Source organism: Passer montanus, unplaced genomic scaffold (assembly GCF_014805655.1).
Source record: "Passer montanus isolate IOZ18808 unplaced genomic scaffold, ASM1480565v1 scaffold41, whole genome shotgun sequence".
Classification (NCBI taxonomy): domain Eukaryota; kingdom Metazoa; phylum Chordata; class Aves; order Passeriformes; family Passeridae; genus Passer; species Passer montanus.
This window is the reverse complement of record NW_024368930.1, coordinates 5258346-5275978: the sequence shown is the minus strand read 5'-3', so window position 1 is coordinate 5275978 and position 17633 is coordinate 5258346. Positions and strand designations below refer to the sequence as shown.

At 44.9% G+C, this 17633-nt stretch overlaps 2 protein-coding genes across 3 annotated transcripts; both read right to left on the bottom strand.

The window, feature by feature from the left end:
* Window positions 1-797: 797 nt before the first annotated feature.
* Window positions 798-11333, bottom strand: OGFR (opioid growth factor receptor). 2 transcript variants are annotated; one of them, XM_039719272.1, is made up of 9 exons: window positions 11022-11333; window positions 9358-9411; window positions 7505-7549; window positions 6761-6823; window positions 6393-6477; window positions 5970-6048; window positions 5452-5518; window positions 5044-5192; window positions 798-4237 (listed from the first exon to the last, which is right to left on the bottom strand). In XM_039719272.1, the coding sequence occupies exons 1-9, from the start codon at window positions 11220-11222 to the stop codon at window positions 2866-2868; spliced, it is 2115 nt and encodes a 704-aa protein (XP_039575206.1). In that variant the 5' UTR covers window positions 11223-11333; the 3' UTR covers window positions 798-2865. The 2 variants fall into 2 exon arrangements, with proteins under 2 accessions (XP_039575206.1, XP_039575207.1); XM_039719273.1 differs by lacking the exon at window positions 9358-9411 and having other exon boundaries at window positions 11022-11332.
* A 703-nt stretch (window positions 11334-12036) lies between these two features.
* On the bottom strand, window positions 12037-15710 carry LOC120507123 (MRG domain binding protein). Its single transcript, XM_039719415.1, has 4 exons — window positions 15588-15710; window positions 14967-15048; window positions 14383-14460; window positions 12037-13355 (listed from the first exon to the last, which is right to left on the bottom strand). The coding sequence occupies exons 1-4, from the start codon at window positions 15687-15689 to the stop codon at window positions 13165-13167; spliced, it is 453 nt and encodes a 150-aa protein (XP_039575349.1). The 5' UTR covers window positions 15690-15710; the 3' UTR covers window positions 12037-13164.
* Window positions 15711-17633: the final 1923 nt, after the last annotated feature.

Here is a 17633-nt window from a genome sequence, read left to right as displayed (position 1 = left end):
GCAGGAGGGAAGGCAAAGGAGACCCAAATTTCTCATCCACACCTTGTCCAGAGCCAGCCAGGGCCTGGGGGCTGCACAGGTGGAGCCTGCCCCTGACCAGCTCAGGAAGGGCCCTGGGAGTGTTCACCTTGAAGACCATCCCACAGACCAGAAGGATTTCCAGTAATCCTCCATCCCACAGGCACAGGCAGCACAGCTGAGGGGACACAATGACTTAGAGGAAATGTTAGCACAAAAACACCTCTGCTATTGTGTCCTGAGGGGAAAAAAACCCTGAGCTGAAGCTCCCACAGCCAGGCTGGGCAGGAGCCCCAGGTGATGCTCCAAGCAGAGTCCTGGTTTGCTCTGCAGAGCATCACAACACCTGTGGGAGAAGAGCTGCAAAAACAATGCAAACCATTCTGAAAGCAGCAGACACCCCACCCCTGGAAGCGTTCAAAGCCAGCCTGGATGGGGCTTTGAGCACCTGGTCCAGTGGGAGGTGCCCCAAGATAAACTTTGAGGTCCCTTCCAACCCAAACCATTCTGCAATTCTGATTTCCAAGCACATCAATAAACAAACAGCATGGGGGGGATCTTTTCCCCTAAAACATTCACTGGGCATGTTTTAGAGGTGGAGGAAGACTGGGCATCACCTCCACAGGGAATAAACAGCAGCTGTGTGCCATGGTGAGCCCAGCTGAGCACCTCTTGCTGGGGGATCCCAGCAACAGCTCATGGCTCCAGGGGGGTGGGTAAATACATGGTCACATCCTACCCTCAAAGATGAAAAAACATAAAAGAAACAGATATGCATTGAAGTCATGCTTTAATAGGGGAATGAACATAACAGACTCTGTGATACAGCTGAGTGCTGGCAAACACCTTGTGAACTCACCACACACACCACAGCCAAAAGGAAACCTGGGAGGAGAGGGAAGGGGGTGGTTTGAGCACTCACTCCAGGCTGGGGCTCAGGGTGAAATCCCATTAAACACAAAACCATAAAAGATATAGGATCTATGCCCCAATTGAGCACATATTCACAATGAAAATTTCATTAAATAAGAAAATTACTATAAATCTGTACAAAAGCCACAATTAACAACTCTTAGGAATCTGTTAGGAAAGAATTCTCACTCAACATCTTCAAGTATTTCTATCTGTAATTAAGTGTATTCTTATTGGCTATTTACCTCCATCTGTTCTTAAGAAGTATTTTAAAAACATTAAAGCCTTTTTTCAGTACGTGTGTGACCAGGAACATCAGATGTTAGCTTGCAGACTTTTATTCCCACACACATGTGGCACGCTGGATCAGAACCTACAGTCTGGGAAGGCAAATCACCCCTCCAGTTCCTTGAAAGATAAAGCTTCTTAAGAGCTGTAGCAGAGAGGAAAAACAGTGACACTGCACAAGCTGCTGCATCTGCTCCCTGGCCATCTCCTACACAAACCAAACAGCACCAAAGAACCTCCAAACCAACCCAAACAACCTGAGCAAACAGCAAGTCCAGACCTTCAGGCTGCTGGAAACAATTTCTTCTGCTTCATGGCACAGATCCTCTGTTGTAAATCTTTAGGAGTGAAGGTGCTAAACTGTTTTAATGCTCCTTCAGACCTGGTGGAATATTGTGTAGTGTGGCAGAACAGCTGACAGGGAGGTCAGGAACAGAGGCAGGCAAAGAGCTGGCAAGGTCTGAAAGTAAATTCTTCAGGGCTGGAAATAAACGAAGCAGACAAGCATAGCCTCTCCAATTAACGTTTCAATTAACTGCCCCACAAAGCCCAGTGGTTTCCAGACATGCTGCACTGGAACATGCCCTGGCTGTCTGACATTAAAGGCAAAGCAACCCTGCCCTAAGTAGGAAACAGGTTGGATCTGACACATCAAACCTCACGCCATGGGCCTGCAGGAAAGAGCCCCCCAGGCCACTGCAAATTACCAGCAAAGGCTGAAAAAAATGCACTGGGAAATATCTGTGCTGCTTTGGCAACTGAGAAATGAGGACCTCTGAAACAGTCATGGAGAAAAAAATCTGTGGAAGACTATGAAGTGGTTGGAAAACATGGGGAAGAGCATCTCTAAAGAGTTTTATGCAAAACCTGGAGCTTTTTCTCTTAGAAACCAGCAGGCAATTTGTAGTCTTAACTCTGACAAGAACTACAAAGCAATCTCTGTGGGCATAAAGAGAAATAATTACCCAGCACTTTGCACCTCAGAGAACAGAATCTCTACCCAAAGATTCATACTGATCAGAGACACACTTTGGCTACAGTTATCCCAGTTTAAAGCCAAACCTACTTTCCTTATAGGAGGAGAGGCAACTACACTGACATCATGTGAAATCCATATACTCATCTCTTTTAGAGAAACAGCACTTTTACCAGGAAAAAACTCCTGGGAAGGTACAGCCCTTCACAATAACAAACAGAAGTTACATAGCAGTAGGAAGGCCTGGCAGATTAGGTCATGCTGTCTGACATTAAAAATCGTGTCTTTAATAAATACTTAGGTAATTCAAACAAGGAGACAGATCAGTTTTCATCTTCTCTTTCAGTAGGGACATAACCATAATCAAAGCAAAGTGCAGAAATCCCCGTTGCTCCAAGATAGCCCTGAACATCAGATAAAACCCAGCAACAGGACACAGCCTGTCCGTGAAGATGACTATTTAATAAAGTTTTCCTCTTTAGGGTAATCAAGAGCTGGAGCTCAGTGAATTTACTAGAGATGATTAAAAAATCATGGAAGAGTGAAAGTGAGACAGGGGCCAGCTGGATCATCCCAAAGGAAGTTTACTGAGTTCTCCAAGCCACCAAAGCTGGCTCCCAGCAGACAGGGCAGTGTCATCTCTGTTGGCTCAGGTGCTTGCTGTGTTGCTCTCACTCTGCTGCTCCCTGCTCTTCTCCAGGCTCTGCTCCATTCTCACAGCCTTCACCTTTTTCTGGTGGCACCTCAGCACTGCTTTGTTCATGACAAGTGGGTGTTATGCTCTGCTCATGACTCTCTGGAGCTTGTTTCTTGTCTGTGTCTCCATCTTGCCCTTTTTCACCTGCCTCTTCCACCTTTTCCTGCTGTCCTACCCTGTCTAGTTCACTTTTACTCCCCAGGAGTTTGCTGTTGCAGTGGTGCTGATCACCCCCTGCTGAGTCTTGATCTCCACTGGACTTCCAGCCATCCTTGATTGGAGCAATGCAGCCAGTCCTGGGGGGCCTGGAGGCAGCTGGGGGTCTCACAGCCCCACCACCTGCATCACCACCTCCCTTCTCACTTGGCACGGCCACAGCTGCATTTTCCCCACTGACACTCTCCTTTCCAGCCTCACCGTTGGCAGCAGATGGATTTGCCTTGGCACCAGAGGCTGAGGGCCCCATGCTCAGGTTTATGGCCAAGTTCACTTGTTTGCCTCTGGATGGTTTTTTATCAACCTTCCTGCGTTTCACGGCCGCATCCGCGGCCTCCGGCGCCGCCGGCTCTTTGGTGCCTGAATCATCTTCCTTCAGAGCCTCCTGGTTCTCTTCTGCCTGGGACACTGGGTCTGAGGAGGGGATCTCTGCAGCAATTGCACACTCTCCCAGATTATGGGAAATGTTTTCAATATCAGCAGAGTTTTTCAATGATCCATCCCCTTTAGCATCTGCCAAACTTGCATTCAGTTTTCTCTTCTTGCTCTCCTTTGTGCTGTCATTCTCTGCAGTACCCTGCCCTTCTTCAGCTTCACTTTTTAAAAGTTTTTCCTCCAGCAGGGCAAGTGAAGCTTCCTTCTCCTCTTCATCATCTCCTACCTTCAAAACACATTTGCTTATCTTCTCCTTTACATGTTCATCACTCAGTTCAGGCTGCAACTCTGCAGCATCTCCAGCTTTCTGTTCCACCTCTGAGGACTGGTTCTGACCCTTCTCCACAGGATCACATTTCTGACACAGAGTGTCCTGTTTATCCTCAGGCCTTTGGTGCAGCTGTGGCTTGGCAGAGCGGGGTCTGTACTTCTGCAGTTTGTCACGAGGCCCCCACACAAAGCTGCTCTGAGGTTTGAAGTGCTGCCAAGCATAGTGGATGAGTTCCCTCCTCTTTTCTTTGCTTCTGACAGTGAACAGGAAGTAATCCAAGGCACTTCTCTTGACATTTGGTAATGTCTCCTCAACAAGAGTTTCTGTGAGGAAAAACTTCACCAAGTGCACTTGATAGTCTTCGTATCCCATCTCCCCCAGGCACTTCAGGATGCGAGTAATCCTCAAATTGTTGTGGCTGAACCTGAAGGACACAGATAAGCAAAGCTGTCAAGGGGAAGTCTTACAAGTCACTGTGAACCTCTGGGGCATCTACAAAATGTTTTATCATTTACTGACTGTGAGCCATTAAAGACTATTTGACAATGAAAATGGGAGCACAGGTGGGCTTATTTTAAGGCACTCACTGCTGCTGTCTGCCTTCAGCAGCTCCTTCCTAACCCTCCCTGGGCTGATGGGATTCATCATCTCAGCTGCTTGGAAAGGTTTTGGCTTTCTGAATCAGCCACCAGTAGGTAAGAACCACCAAGTTGGGGCAGATACACAAGTCCTGCCCTGACAGAGGCCCTGCAGGGTAAGCCTGTAGTGCTGAGAATACAGGCATGAAAGGATGCTGCCAAAACCTCAGGACTTTAGCTAGACACAGCTGATTTTTCCTTTTTTATTTTAATACTTGACAGAACTCAAGTTGTTTTTTCTTTTGTGATCATGCTCACTCCTTTCAAGAGGTTAGTATCACCAGGAAGGGTAGTTACTTACTCCACAAAACCTGCAATAATATAAAACCATCCCATTTGCAGAGCACTTTCCACACAAGCACTCAAAGCATTTGACACACATTAAGGGTGCTTCACAAACAATCAGGGAACCATATGGAAAGACTTCTATTTTGTAGCCTAACAGAATAAAAGTTAAAAATACTTTCACTAGATAACATTTATCAACAAAACTCTCCATTCCTCAATGGCTGGGGATTTCCTAGGCTTAGACTTTTTTTCCCCTTCAAAGTGCCTGGCTGCAGTAAAGGCTCAACAGCATCAACACAATCACCTGTTCAAGTTTTCAAATCGTTCACGCCAATTCTCTGCTCTCTCAAGTTCTCCAGTTTCTTCATTGACCAGGTTGATTCCATAAAATCCCAGCATGAGCTTGTAAGCACGTAAAAACCTGTCCATGACTTCCTTGGACTTCCTGAAGGCCTGAAAACAAGATACAGCAATTAGAAAAAAAAAAAAATGTAACTCCCTAATTACCTGCACCAGATTAAATGGCACCTGAATTCTAAACAAGGGTTGATTGTATCACTAAGCATTTCATTGCTGACACAAGTCAGGCAAATGCTTCACTGTGAGCTCTGTGCACGCTAAAAATCCAAGGAAACAATGGAAAAAAACATTGGGGGATCCTAACACTCTTCAGATCTCAAAGAAAAAAGAGACAAAAGCTTAAAATAAATACCTGGATTTCCTGACAGGTGAGTGGCCGGGCACGCCAGTTCATCCCATGTTCACGTAAAGGGAACAGCCTGAAGAGAAAGGAATTTTCAGGTCAGATGAGCAAAGATGACATCCCACCCACGGTACCCAACTTGTTAAAACCAAAAGAGATTTCAAAATTTGTGGTATCACAGACAGCTCTTGGAGAACTCCCATCCTTATGGACACTGAAGTGGTTTTCTAGTAAACCCCTCCCACAAAAGTATTGTCTACAGCAATAACAAAAAACTTTGTTTATGTGGATCTCTCTCCTTGCCTTAACTTTGTGCCACAAGACCACAAATGACTGAGATCTACTGCCACAGCTGCACTAGAAACCTGTGCTTTCAGGAGCTCTAGTGCTTTGCTTCCTCAGGAGTGCAACTCAATTAACTAAAGTAATTCTGGGCCTTGTGTGAAGCTGGAATCAGGAACACAGATCCACCTGACACTTAAAAGAGACCCAACTGGAGAGGCACTGTGCTCATGCACACAACTTACCACTGTATGTAGGAATGGTTTTCTTCCAGTGTTTCATACTTGTCTCCCCAGGATGAGAGCAGAGTTTCAATATTCACACCTGCAAGGAAAAGGAAAAGGTCAGGCAAGAAGTGACACCAAATTAAAATTAAAGTTAGCCAGTCAGTCACTCCACACAGCTCACTATCCTAACCCAGATATTTACACACAGGCATCAGCTTCCCCAACAAGAAAAATACTTTCATTTCCTACCACCAGAATATTAAGGAAAATACAGCAGGAATATTTAAAAATTGAAGTTCTTGATGAGTTTTTATTGGTTTGGGTGGTGGTTTTGGTGGGTTGTTTGGTTTGGTTTCTTATTGTCTCACATGGATGAAACTACTCTTTGCATCAACCAGCTGCAGTAGGTGGCATAAAGCAGCCACCACACAAGGCACTCACCGTGGGGCACAAAAGCAATCTCATTTTTGTAAAAGCTTAAGTTCCACATCTCTTCATCCTCCTCATTCTCTGGTTCTTTCAAATCCTGGAGATGAGAAAAAGTAGTGAATAAGCAGCAACCCTTTAAAAGGCAATAACTCTCCTTGTTTTCCCTCACATTCCCTACACATTTCAAGCTAAATTCTCAAAATGTGCTTTGGAAAGTAGCAGCTTGTTTCTGATGCACCCACATGCACATCATCCCTTCCCCCTCACAAATGAATGCCTGGAAGGTGCTGAGCCTGTCAAGCAAAGGCAAAAAGGTGCTGCCAAATCCAGGAAGAGCTCCTGCAGGCAGAAGGGGTGAGGAGCAGCCCAGGAGCACGTACTGGGTAATGGTTCCTGTATCTCTGCAGGTCTCTCGCCGCAGTCCAGTTGCGCCTCCCGCTGCACTGGAGAGAAGAGACAGAGCAGAGATTCAGAATCAAATCACCTTCTGCAAAATAAAATAACATAATATAATGCCCTGACTGAATTCAGCACCTCACACAGGCTCCCTGCATGTCCTCTGCACTCCCAGCACCCCCAAAACCACCCAGACTGGTGCTGTAGTTATGTCTCTGCATTCCTGAAGACAAATTTAAGCCAAGAGAAGATAACACCATCTCCTGTCACCAAAATACTACTTTTCCCTTCTCATCTTATTAATCAAGGTTTTTATGTTTTATCTATATGTTTTATCCCACTTGGGTTTGCCAATGGAAAAGATCAGACCAAGCTGGAGATCCCAAATATGAAAATGTGATTGTTCTTCCCTAACTCAAAGGTTTTAAATCAAGATATGTCTCTGAGCTGCTAAAAACCCTAGTGAAGACAGAGGCTAGACCTTAAAATGGTAGAATTTAGGATGCAGAAATATACCTTGAATTCAAGATTCTCATTCCCTGCAGACCTTGCTAAATAAGTTTTCTTCATCTTTGCTTTATGCTCAAGATCAGGCTTGCTGCTTTAGACAGTGGACAGCACCAGAGCCACATGGTCACATTAGATATTTATTTTTTGGACTTCTCTTCCAATCATACTCTTCATTATTAACCATCTTTCCACGTAACCAAATTTTATGTCAAGCCTACCTGAAAACCCCTCCAAGACAGCAGTGAGGAATTTGAGCTTTGATCCTGCAAATAAAAAGCATTTAGTTGGAACATTTTGAAACCAAACTTCACTAAGAAAACAAAAAAAAATAGATGCAAAACTAGAATACCCACAGCAGTGACTCACAGGATCCCTATTAGTTGCCAAGTGACAGATTTACCTAGTTACAGCTGAATTTACTGTATTTTATGCATAATTCAAATTGCTACAGAGAAAAACCTGTGGTGTCACATGAATAGGCACCAGGTTCTCATCACAGATGTGCCAGATTCATTCCAAGTGTGACATTTAGACAGAACTCAAAGAACAGCTTTATTTCCCCCTCTGGACTACTTCATGGAAATAGAAGTTGCAAGTATGCCTTAGTTTAAAGTGCATTTTAACTGAAATATATATATTTATTTATACATTTGATTACCTCAGTGATAAGGGATTTTGTTACATTTCACAAGCAACACAGATAGGTTTAATCTTGCTGAGTGCTGAACCATCTTATCCCAAACCATGACAGGATTTTACAGCGTTCTGTGAACTGAGAACCACCAAAAGGAACAAGGCTGCTCAGGAACAGAGGGCACCCAAAGCACAGCACAGCCAGAGGGTTCAATGCCAGCTCACAGAGAACAGGGAAGTTGGGAAATGGGGGTAAGATGTGCAGAGTCTTGCAAAACAAGCATTAAATGAAATTTAGAAGAAAGAAGCAGCAAAACCTCCCCCAAGTTACTTCATAACATCATTTGGTATTTAACATCACACAACAGAGAAAAATAAAACCACTTTCTAACAAACACTGGTCACTGGTTCATTAATCATTAAGGCAGGAATGGGTCTCCCTTTTTAACACCTTGCTGTAACAAAGCCACCCATTCAGCTGCCCTGATGACAGCCATGTGGCATTAATGACAATTTTGTTCCCAATTACCAAATAATCCCAGAAATTCTATACATTTAAGGTTCTAAAGTAACATCCTTGAACACAGTCAGGTGGGAGAGGAGAACAGCAGACTGGGTCCCACTTAGAAAGATAAATGGTTTGCTGAAGAGTCATTGCAGAAACAGAGACAGATGCAATGCCATGGTGTAAGAGGCTGTAAAAGTCTTGTCCAGAAAGAAGCCAGATCCAGGGAAAAGGCAGCCTGGAGCACAGCAATCCAGAGAACAAGATGGGGAAGCAAAGAGAGCAAAACTCAGCTTTGCTCCTCCAAGCAGGTGTTGTTCCTGGGTCTCTACAAACTTTCAACTTTAGGTTTTCCTTTCCAGGTAAGAAACACAAATTAAACAGCAAGGCTGAAACCTCTCTGTAGAAATCCAACACCTTTTTGTCTCACAGTAAAACTGAGTGGGTTTCATGCTCCAAACCTGCATCACACCAGGCAGAAGGTGCATTGCTGTGGGAAAGGCAAGGGAAGCTGAGAACATAACCAGGAGTGGGACAGAAAGAGGATCTGGCTGAGAAACCAGCTGGAACAAAAGAGGATGTGAATTGTGAACAAAGCACAGGAACAAGAAAGGTAAGAGCCCAGAAGAATGATTGAAACCTTTTGTTGATGCAGATTTAGGACCATGGGGTTTGTTATTAAAACAGCTGATCATGAACTCCAGGTGGTACAGCAGTCTGAGAGGGAACTTCTTAAAACGAACACAACCCCCAAAGTTTTCAAAGCTCACCCATAGAAGCTGAAGGCACTGAAATGTAAGAGCTGGAAAGATACACCTGAGGAACTTCAGGCTGTGAACACTCAGAGAGACACAAGTGAAATGCAAAGCCAGAAGCAGAATTTTAAGTTTGTTTTGAAAGCGCATAGTGAAAATAACAATAAAAAACTCTAACCTCAATACCAAAGAAAGACATTATCTGCTTCAGGCAAAAAGAAAACCATCCAGGCTGAGGGGAGAAGAATGAGAATTAGTGTAAAATAAGCAGAAGTAAGAACAAGTTTGGGAAATTGATCCATGCCTTTGACAGGCTGCAAAGGCATAAATGGCTAGCAGAAGATTTACTGCTTCTTTGTGCATTCACTCTCAGTGCCCTTACAATATTTTGGGCACTGCCAGAGAGGTGACTACACATTCATCACTGAAGGAAGAGCTCCTATTTAAAAATGCAGAATAATATTCCAGGGCTATCTCAGAGACAACAACCTCCTCCTTTGTAAGGCAAAGCTGGAGAAGTCCACTCACTGGAGTGAAAAAATGATCCTTGCTTTTACAGTTGGCACCATCCAGAGTTGCTCTAAGGAAAAAAAAAGAACCTGAAGAACAAACACATTCAAAGAGAATAATGGGAATGTTCTGGAGTTATTAAAGCTTGTGAAGTCCAGCCACGTACAAAAGAAAAGTTGATAAGGTGCACTCCAACAGTGCAAAAAACTTCAAATGAAATCTTTGCCTCCTCTCTTCAGAATTATAGCTATTCCACCCAAAATACATTTGGCCTTTCCCAGATCTACTTCCACAGATAATTTACTGTTCCTTCAAAAGTGGTTATTTCTATTTTAATGCTCATTAAGGAAAAAAAGGGAGTTTAACATCAAGCTCTTTTAAAGTATATTCATGAGAAAGCTTTATCTGCCTGTTTGTATTCTAAAGATAAGGATGAGGTGCAGAAATGAAACTCAAAGTGAAGCAGTGGTTTCCCTTTCCCAGAAAGGGGAGGAGTTAAAGCACTGGAGTGTGTTTTGCTTGGCATAGGAAGTACTGAAAAGGATAAAGTTCTATCTACCGAAGCAAAGCTGGAGAATAAATTACTGACGCCCAATGTCAAACCGATATCCACTGATGCTATAACAGAAACCTCAGATAAGTCTAAGAAATTCATTTTATTTCAAATAAATATTATTTTAAGGCACCAGACACAAGTGCTTGCGTTTTGCAGCTTGCTCAAAACTGCACACGTACCTGTAGTTTTTAAAGCACACAATTTTTTGGTTGTCAAAGTTGCACACTCCCTGAGAAATAAAACATGTCTACAGCTCAAAACAGAGTTACAGCTCATTTTTAAAACTGAGCAGATGTTATGTAATGGATTTTTATTGATGGCATGGCAAGGCCGCCATACAAAGCTGAGGACACCAACCAAAAACTTAAAGCAACATCGATGCCATAATGTCAAACCCAGTGGCCATCAGCAGCGGCGAACAGGTGCCACACACCTGTATTTATTTATGGGATAAAGTACCCACATCACAGGGAATAGTGGGGAAAAACAAATTCAAAACCAAATTAAAATTACACTGCCCACCGCACGGCTATGTAACGGGTCTTGAGGAGTCAGCAAGTGAGAGCATCCCTGCAATCCCCCTCCTCCAGGGGGATTTGCTTCCTCAAGATGAGGAGAAATTCCCCCAGGGCCGCGGATCCCCCGCCGGCACCGAGCGAGCCGCGGCTGTGCCCGGGGAGCGGGGAAGGAAGGGCCGGCAAGGGGCTGGAAGGGCTGCCAGGGGTCCCCTCAGGCCGTCCCGCCCCGCAGGCTCCGCTCCGTGCCCCCACACGCACCTGGCTGAGCCGCCAGCCCCACGCCCGGCCCTGCCCCGCAGGCTCCCCGCCATCCTCCGCCTCGCCGCCGCCGCCATCCTCCTCCTCGCCGTCCTCCTCCTCCTCCTCCTCCTCCCCCTCCCAGGTGGAGTCGTACTTCCAGAGGTCCGCCTCGTCCTCCGCCTCGTCCTCCTCCGCCCTAGGCGTGAACCAGGCCGCCATGGGAAGGCGAGGAGAAAAGGAAAGCGAAAGGGACCGGGATGTGGCGGCGGGAGCGCCCGCCCGCGCGCACAAAGCCCGGGCACGTGTGGGGGGGACCGGGGGGACGGAAGCGCGGGCACGCCCCGCCCCCTTCCTGCGCCGCCGCGCCCCATTGGCCGCCGCCCGCGCGGGCTCTGCGCCCGCCCGCACCGCGCCCGGGGGATCCGGCACCGCCCGCGGTCCCGGGGAGGAACGGGGATCAAAGAACGGGAATGCCAGCCTGGGACGGGAACGGGGATCAAAGAACGGGAATGCCAGCCTGGGACAGGAACGGGGATCAAAGAACGGGAATGCCAGGCTGGGACAGGAACGGGGATCAAAGAACGGGAATGCCAGGCTGGGACAGTAACAGGCATTCCCAAAGAGCACTCTGAAAGCGAATGGGGGCAACAAGCAAAGTGTTTACATTTGCCCATACTCAACTTCGCATCGAAACAATTCCTAAAAAATCAGTGTTGCTGGATCGACCGTGAAATCCCCAAGTGGACTTTCCTTGCTGTGAGGCTGGTGCTGAGTGGTTGCACCAGTACTCACCATTGTCAATATATTTCTACTTCAACCTATATAAACATTTCATTGGTAGAGCAAAACTTTCTGCTTCGAATGCCATGGATGAGAAGGGTTTGCCCACAGGAACATGAGACTTGAGTTCCAAAATCTGCACTTTATGGCCAAAATCTATGTGGATCGTGACACAGTAATCAACACTTTAATGGTAAATCACTTCTAAAATAAGTTGAGCCAGATTTTAATCAAGTCACACAACAACTGCCATTTAGTAAAATAAAAACAAGTCAAATTTATTCTTTGTATAAAACAAGAGAAGCAAACTAGGCAGACAAGAACTTGGCTATGTACCTAGAATAAAACAAAAAAAGGAGAAGACTCCTAGTGCCTCACCTTGAAGGCAATACTGAGAGATCAAGAAGTAATTCTTCTTTTTATTAACTGGTAGTTAATATAATGAAACAAATTCAGTACCATTTCAGCCTGCTTCATTCACCATTTACCAGGTGTGCGTTGACTGCAATCACTCTTTTGACAACACAAAAATAGTAACTTCATCAAATCTCAAAGTTCTAGCATATAAAAGATAAGCATTACAATGTCAGCAAGATTCTTCAGTTGTAGAACAAAATGAACATTTTGGAAAACCAATTCCATTCACATCTACTAAAACTGCTTTAAAAAAATAAATAATTAAGTACAAACCCCACTGTCATACACTACTGTATTACAAATGGATGAAGCAACACCTCCATGTTCAGGCACAGCTCGGCTGATCCCTTATAAAACCATGTGTCATCACCAGATATTTTATTTAGGACACTTATTAATTATTTGGGCTAGGGGTGTTATAATTTTAGCTTTGCTTACGGTTGAAAAATGTTACATCAAAAAGGGTGAAATGAGGTTCCTCCAGCAAAGAGAGCAACAGAACACTTCAAATGCAGTGGTCATCTGCATTTAAAATAATTTTAGTTTTACTGAACCAACAAATTGAGACATTTGATACAAATGGAAGGGAAATGGCCAAACATTACCCACAGATGGTCTGTAAAGTCACAGACAGCAACGGCAGAAAAAGCAGTCCCACATTCACAGAAATCACCTTCTGCTTTTGGGGGTCCATGTGCCCCATGGGGCACTCTTTCCACGAGCTGTGCTGACACAGAGTGTTGCTGGTTTGAAATGCAGCCCTGGCACTGTCACACCCACCCTCCCCACTGCCAGCTTTGTCCCACACCCCGGGAAGGTGGCTCCTCAAACCCCCAGGAGAGACAAAGCCAGTGCGCGGATTCCTCAAATACTGGCTCTTCTACTTCCTCTGCAAGTTCATGTGCTGCTCCTTGTTTTTCCTGCTCCCTCCTCCCATCCCAGAGTTTTTCACTGCTCCTCAGCTCTACGTCCTGCGGCGTTTGGCGGCGCTGGGGCTCGAGGGGTTGCTGTTGGCATTTAGAACCTTCTCGGTGACCCTGTTGCGCTTCCTCTTATCAGACCCTTCCTTGGATCCAGGATCTGATGAAGTTTTCTCTTTCTCTTTGCTGCTTGGCTTTTCTGTTGTTTTTCCTAAACTTCCAGAGGGTGCAAAAACTGAAACAGGACCAAAGTAATGATTCCAGATCAGAGTCATACACATAGGCAAACAAGAGTGATATCAAACTTCTTTATATTCCATAAAACTTCTCAAAACAATCGACTCTCAGCATATTTGTCCATCATTTAAGTCTTAAGGAAAAATCTCTGAGAAAGGCACATCTTGCTTTTATTATTTGCTTTAAAGACAGGCATATATTTTGACAGGCTAAAAATCAAACTCATTAAGTGGAATTAAACAGCGCTTAGTATTAAAATAATTAAAAGGAACACTTACAGAAACATAGGACCGATCTATGGAATTTATAGTCAGCAGCAGTCATTACATTTGGTACCATAGATAATTTTAAAACTGAACACCCAAAAATTTAATATATTTTAAAATACATTTTAGAACTTTTATTACAGTCTTTAAACACCACTTATTCAGTGATATAAATATGATGAAATTATATAGTCAGCAGTTGGCTTGGTCTATTAAGATAAATAGCAGGATCTCTACTGTTCACATTTGACTTGTTCTACAGCAAAGTGTTAGGAAAACAAGCCTTTTATTTAAAAGCAGCAAGATAATGAGAATAAAATAAAATAAGCACTCTGCCCCCCTTCCCATTTCAGCACGCAATTTTACAATCCCTTTTGATTTACAGGCCCTATTTCCCCCATGGCTACAAAGTTCCCAACACAGAGCATTCCAGTTCAAAAAAATCAGACCCAGCTTTCTTCCAGAGATCCTCAGATTCCTTCAGAATCCCAGGGGTTTGTCAAGTACATATTAAAGCCAAAAAATCTCCAAAGCTATACAACTTTGTACAGATGAATTAGGAGCAAAGAAGAAATCTTTTTAATAAGCAGCTGCTTACTCTGTGCATTCTTAAATTATTCAAATTCTTAGCACGAGCACAGGCTAAGTCTGAGTACAAATCACAAAGTACACTGCATTTGGATTTACAATTTAACATTAATTTCTCAATTACAGTTGGTTTTTAATCTCGTATTACACAGTAGAGAGTTACAAAATTACCTTCTTCAGGACCTGCATGTGTTTCCATCTCTTCTTTTAAAATTTCCTCTTTCACTTCTTCTTCCATCATTACTTTTCCTACAGAAAGCATCATTGGCAATGGTTAGATGGTTTTAAAGAACCACATGGATTTTTTATGGATTAGTAGCCTCTGCACATTTGCATGTTTGAAAATATTCCATGCAACATTCAGCAGTAATTCAATGCCAATAAATTATTATTAACATGAGAAAGTGAAATGCTGAACAGGCAAAACATATTGCAATGTCTTATTTATACTAAGATTTCACACTGAATTTTTAGTGTAAAATAATTCTAGTAATTGAGAAGCATTCCACTGAAGTTTAAAATATCCCAAGAAGTCCTTTGGCAGGTGCTTGAATTTTCTAGTTCCTACTTTGGACAACACACATCAGCTAAATTTCAAATTCCAGCTCTCACTGCTCAACCTGAGATTTCTGTCAAACTCCTGCACATTTCTATTAGATTTGACAATACATGCTTTCTGGGGGGAGTTTTGTTAAAGATTCTGAGATGAGATTAATTAAAGCAACCAACAATCAGAGACTGCAATCACATCTCACCTTCTCTGACTTCTTGAATCATTTCATCAGGAAGAGCAAAATTCTTCTCTATATTAGGGAATGGAAGAATCTCAGATTCATGCTTAGAAAGAAAAGAAGGATCTCTGTGAGTGACTTGTAAAGACTTTAATTTGAATTTTGACATGCAATCTCAAATTCTATTTTACATGCAATTAGGAGCTAAATAATTTTTAACAAGACACCTCAGAAGTTAGAGAATCAGGAGGCTTCTGCTATCAAACTGATTACTGAGGTCAGGATATCTGAGATCACAATTCATGATCATTTGAGATCATTTTTGGAACCCAAACATAGCAAATTCTTATGTAAACAATGGTGACTTTCTCATTTGACACATATATGTATATAAACATTTTCTGGATCAGTCATTAGGCAACTTTAACAAAGTCAGAACACTATCAAAAAAAAAAAAAACCCAACCCAAAAACCACTCAAGGTTTTATGGTCTCCTACCTACATTAATTTTATTCAGGGAAAACCCCATCAACTCACTGGAATGACACCTAATTCTAAGTACCATGAAAAGCACAACACGCCCAGTGATTTTGGCCTGGAAAAACTCCATGAAACCATGTGGCAGCGTCAAGCCTTTATACTCACAAGAGCCTGCATATCATACATGGTGCTGAGGTGGTCCCAGATCACTTTGGATGAGATCTGCCGTCCGATATTCTGGCTGAATTTATCCCGGATACAAATCATGTGGAAATGGCGATTCACACCTGGGGGAAGAACCCAGTCCAATTAACACTGCCAACAGTTTTATTTATGATACTTAGAGATACAAATACATTTATTTATTTACTTATGAATTTAAAAAGTCACGTTCTTACAGGGAATCCATACATTACAGGAGAGACAGCTGGCAGCTGGGCAGGCTGATCTTTCACCCTACGCTGCAAGTGCTATTCTATAGAGAGCTGAGGGTGCCCCTGTGGGTAATTCTAACACAGCCAGAGCTTTTAGAGGGGCTGTGTGAGAAACATCCCGAGGGATGTATAGGGAGTGCTGTGTCCAGTTCTGGGCTCCTGAGTACAAGAGAGACACAGAGCTCCAGGTGTGGGTCCACTGAGGGCAACAGAGGAGGAACTGGAGCATCCCTCTGACAATGAAAAGCAGAGGGAGCTGGGCCTGTCCAGTCTCCAGATGAGATATCGAAGAGGGGACCTAAACAATGTTTATGAATGTCTAAAGGGGAGTGCCAAGAGCAATAGGACATAAAGCAATGGGCAAATACTGATGCACAGGAAGCTCCACCTGAACACGAGGAAGAACTTTACTGCGAGCACTGGAGAACACTGCCCAGAGAGATGCGGCGCCTCCCTCACTGGAGATATTCCAGAACGGCCGGGACAACCCCGCGCCATGTGCTCTGCAGTGACCCTCCCTCGGCCGGGACCCGCTCCGTGATGCTGTGGAGGGCAGGGCAGCCGCTCACACCGCGGCTCAGGGGCCCGGCCGGGCCCGCGCTCCCTCCCACAGGCCCCGCCGCGGCCCCGCGGGCCCGGCCCGGCTGCAGGGGNGCCTGGGGCGGGGGAGCCTCGGCGGGGCCCCGCAGGTTCGGGGGGGCTCCTCCGGACGGGGCCGCCCGCGCTCGCAGCGCCGGAGGCGGGGGCTGAGCACCGGCAGCCGGCCCTGAGGGACGGGCGAGGCCGCGGCACGGCCCGGGGGCAGGCTCGGGGACTTCTGGGAACGGCGATGTGGAGCACTGGGAAGAGCTTGGGGAGCCTCTGCGGGAAGGCTTGCGGGCCTCGGGAAGAGCCTTGCGGGGCTCGGGAAGAGCCCTGCGCACCGCGGTCCTGTTCAGGGTCTCTCCGGCCACTCGCGGAGGCAGCAGAGCGCTGCCATGCCATGGGCTCCGCAGGGCTCTTCTCTGCATTTTGGGACCCCTGGCACTGGGCTGGCGGCACTGGGGGTCAGCCCTGCTGCCCAGGAAGCCTCCGCACCCCAGTGCTTACTGTTGTGAATAAAAAAGTTACCAGATTTTTAAGGTTGCAAAGTTAAAAAAGTTGAACCAATTGCTGTTAAATTGAAGGTTACTGCATGTTGCAGCCACCTATTGTTAAGAGTTCTTCTTCAATTACCTGTTAATGGTTGGTGATTAGCCATTGGCCCCCTTGATGCTTGCCAGGGGTGACACCGGACCCCGCAGGCAGCAGGGGCGGAGTGACCTCAGAGCCAGTATGCAGATGAGAATGCATTTCACCAGATTTTGTAACGTTCCAGGAAAAAAAAAAAAAAAAAAAAAACAAACCTAAAAACAACGAGCCAACATGGAATTAAGAGACCTAATGACGTCTAAAGATGAGGAACTTAATCCAGTATCTGCTAAGATCCTTTTACTTCTCACCCTAACATAAAAGGTCTTAACTAGAAAGAGGACCTGAAACGTTAGACCAAAAAAGCAGAATTTTCTACTCTCCCGTAGGGACGGAATCCCCAGCTCTGCCTGCAGACCAGCAGACACAGCTGCATCATCCTCCTCCTCCTCCTCCTCCTCCGTGCCACTCCTGGGAGCACTGGAGGCATGGGTGCGACCCGTCGATTTCTCCCTACCTGAGCTGATTTTTTTTAATAAAGGCATTTAAAAGGAGAAAGATCTCCTGCCCCATTTATTTCAGTTACCCTCTTGGTTTGTGAACTCTT

Bases quoted from the DNA above. Each gene is read 5' to 3' on its own strand.
- OGFR (XM_039719272.1), bottom strand. From the start codon at position 11,222: ATGGCGGCCTGGTTCACGCCTAGGGCGGAGGAGGACGAGGCGGAGGAC. The intron at 7,550-9,357 runs GTTAGAGTTTTT...TTTTATTTGCAG, and splicing joins TGTCTTTCTTTGGTATTGAG to GATCAAAGCTCAAATTCCTC. The intron at 5,519-5,969 runs GTAAGTTGTGTG...CTTTCTCTTCAG, and splicing joins AACCATTCCTACATACAGTG to GCTGTTCCCTTTACGTGAAC.
- LOC120507123 (XM_039719415.1), bottom strand. From the start codon at position 15,689: ATGATTTGTATCCGGGATAAATTCAGCCAGAATATCGGACGGCAGATC. The intron at 15,049-15,587 runs GTGAGTATAAAG...TTTCTTTCTAAG, and splicing joins TGTATGATATGCAGGCTCTT to CATGAATCTGAGATTCTTCC. The intron at 14,461-14,966 runs GTGAGATGTGAT...TGCTTTCTGTAG, and splicing joins GATTCAAGAAGTCAGAGAAG to GAAAAGTAATGATGGAAGAA.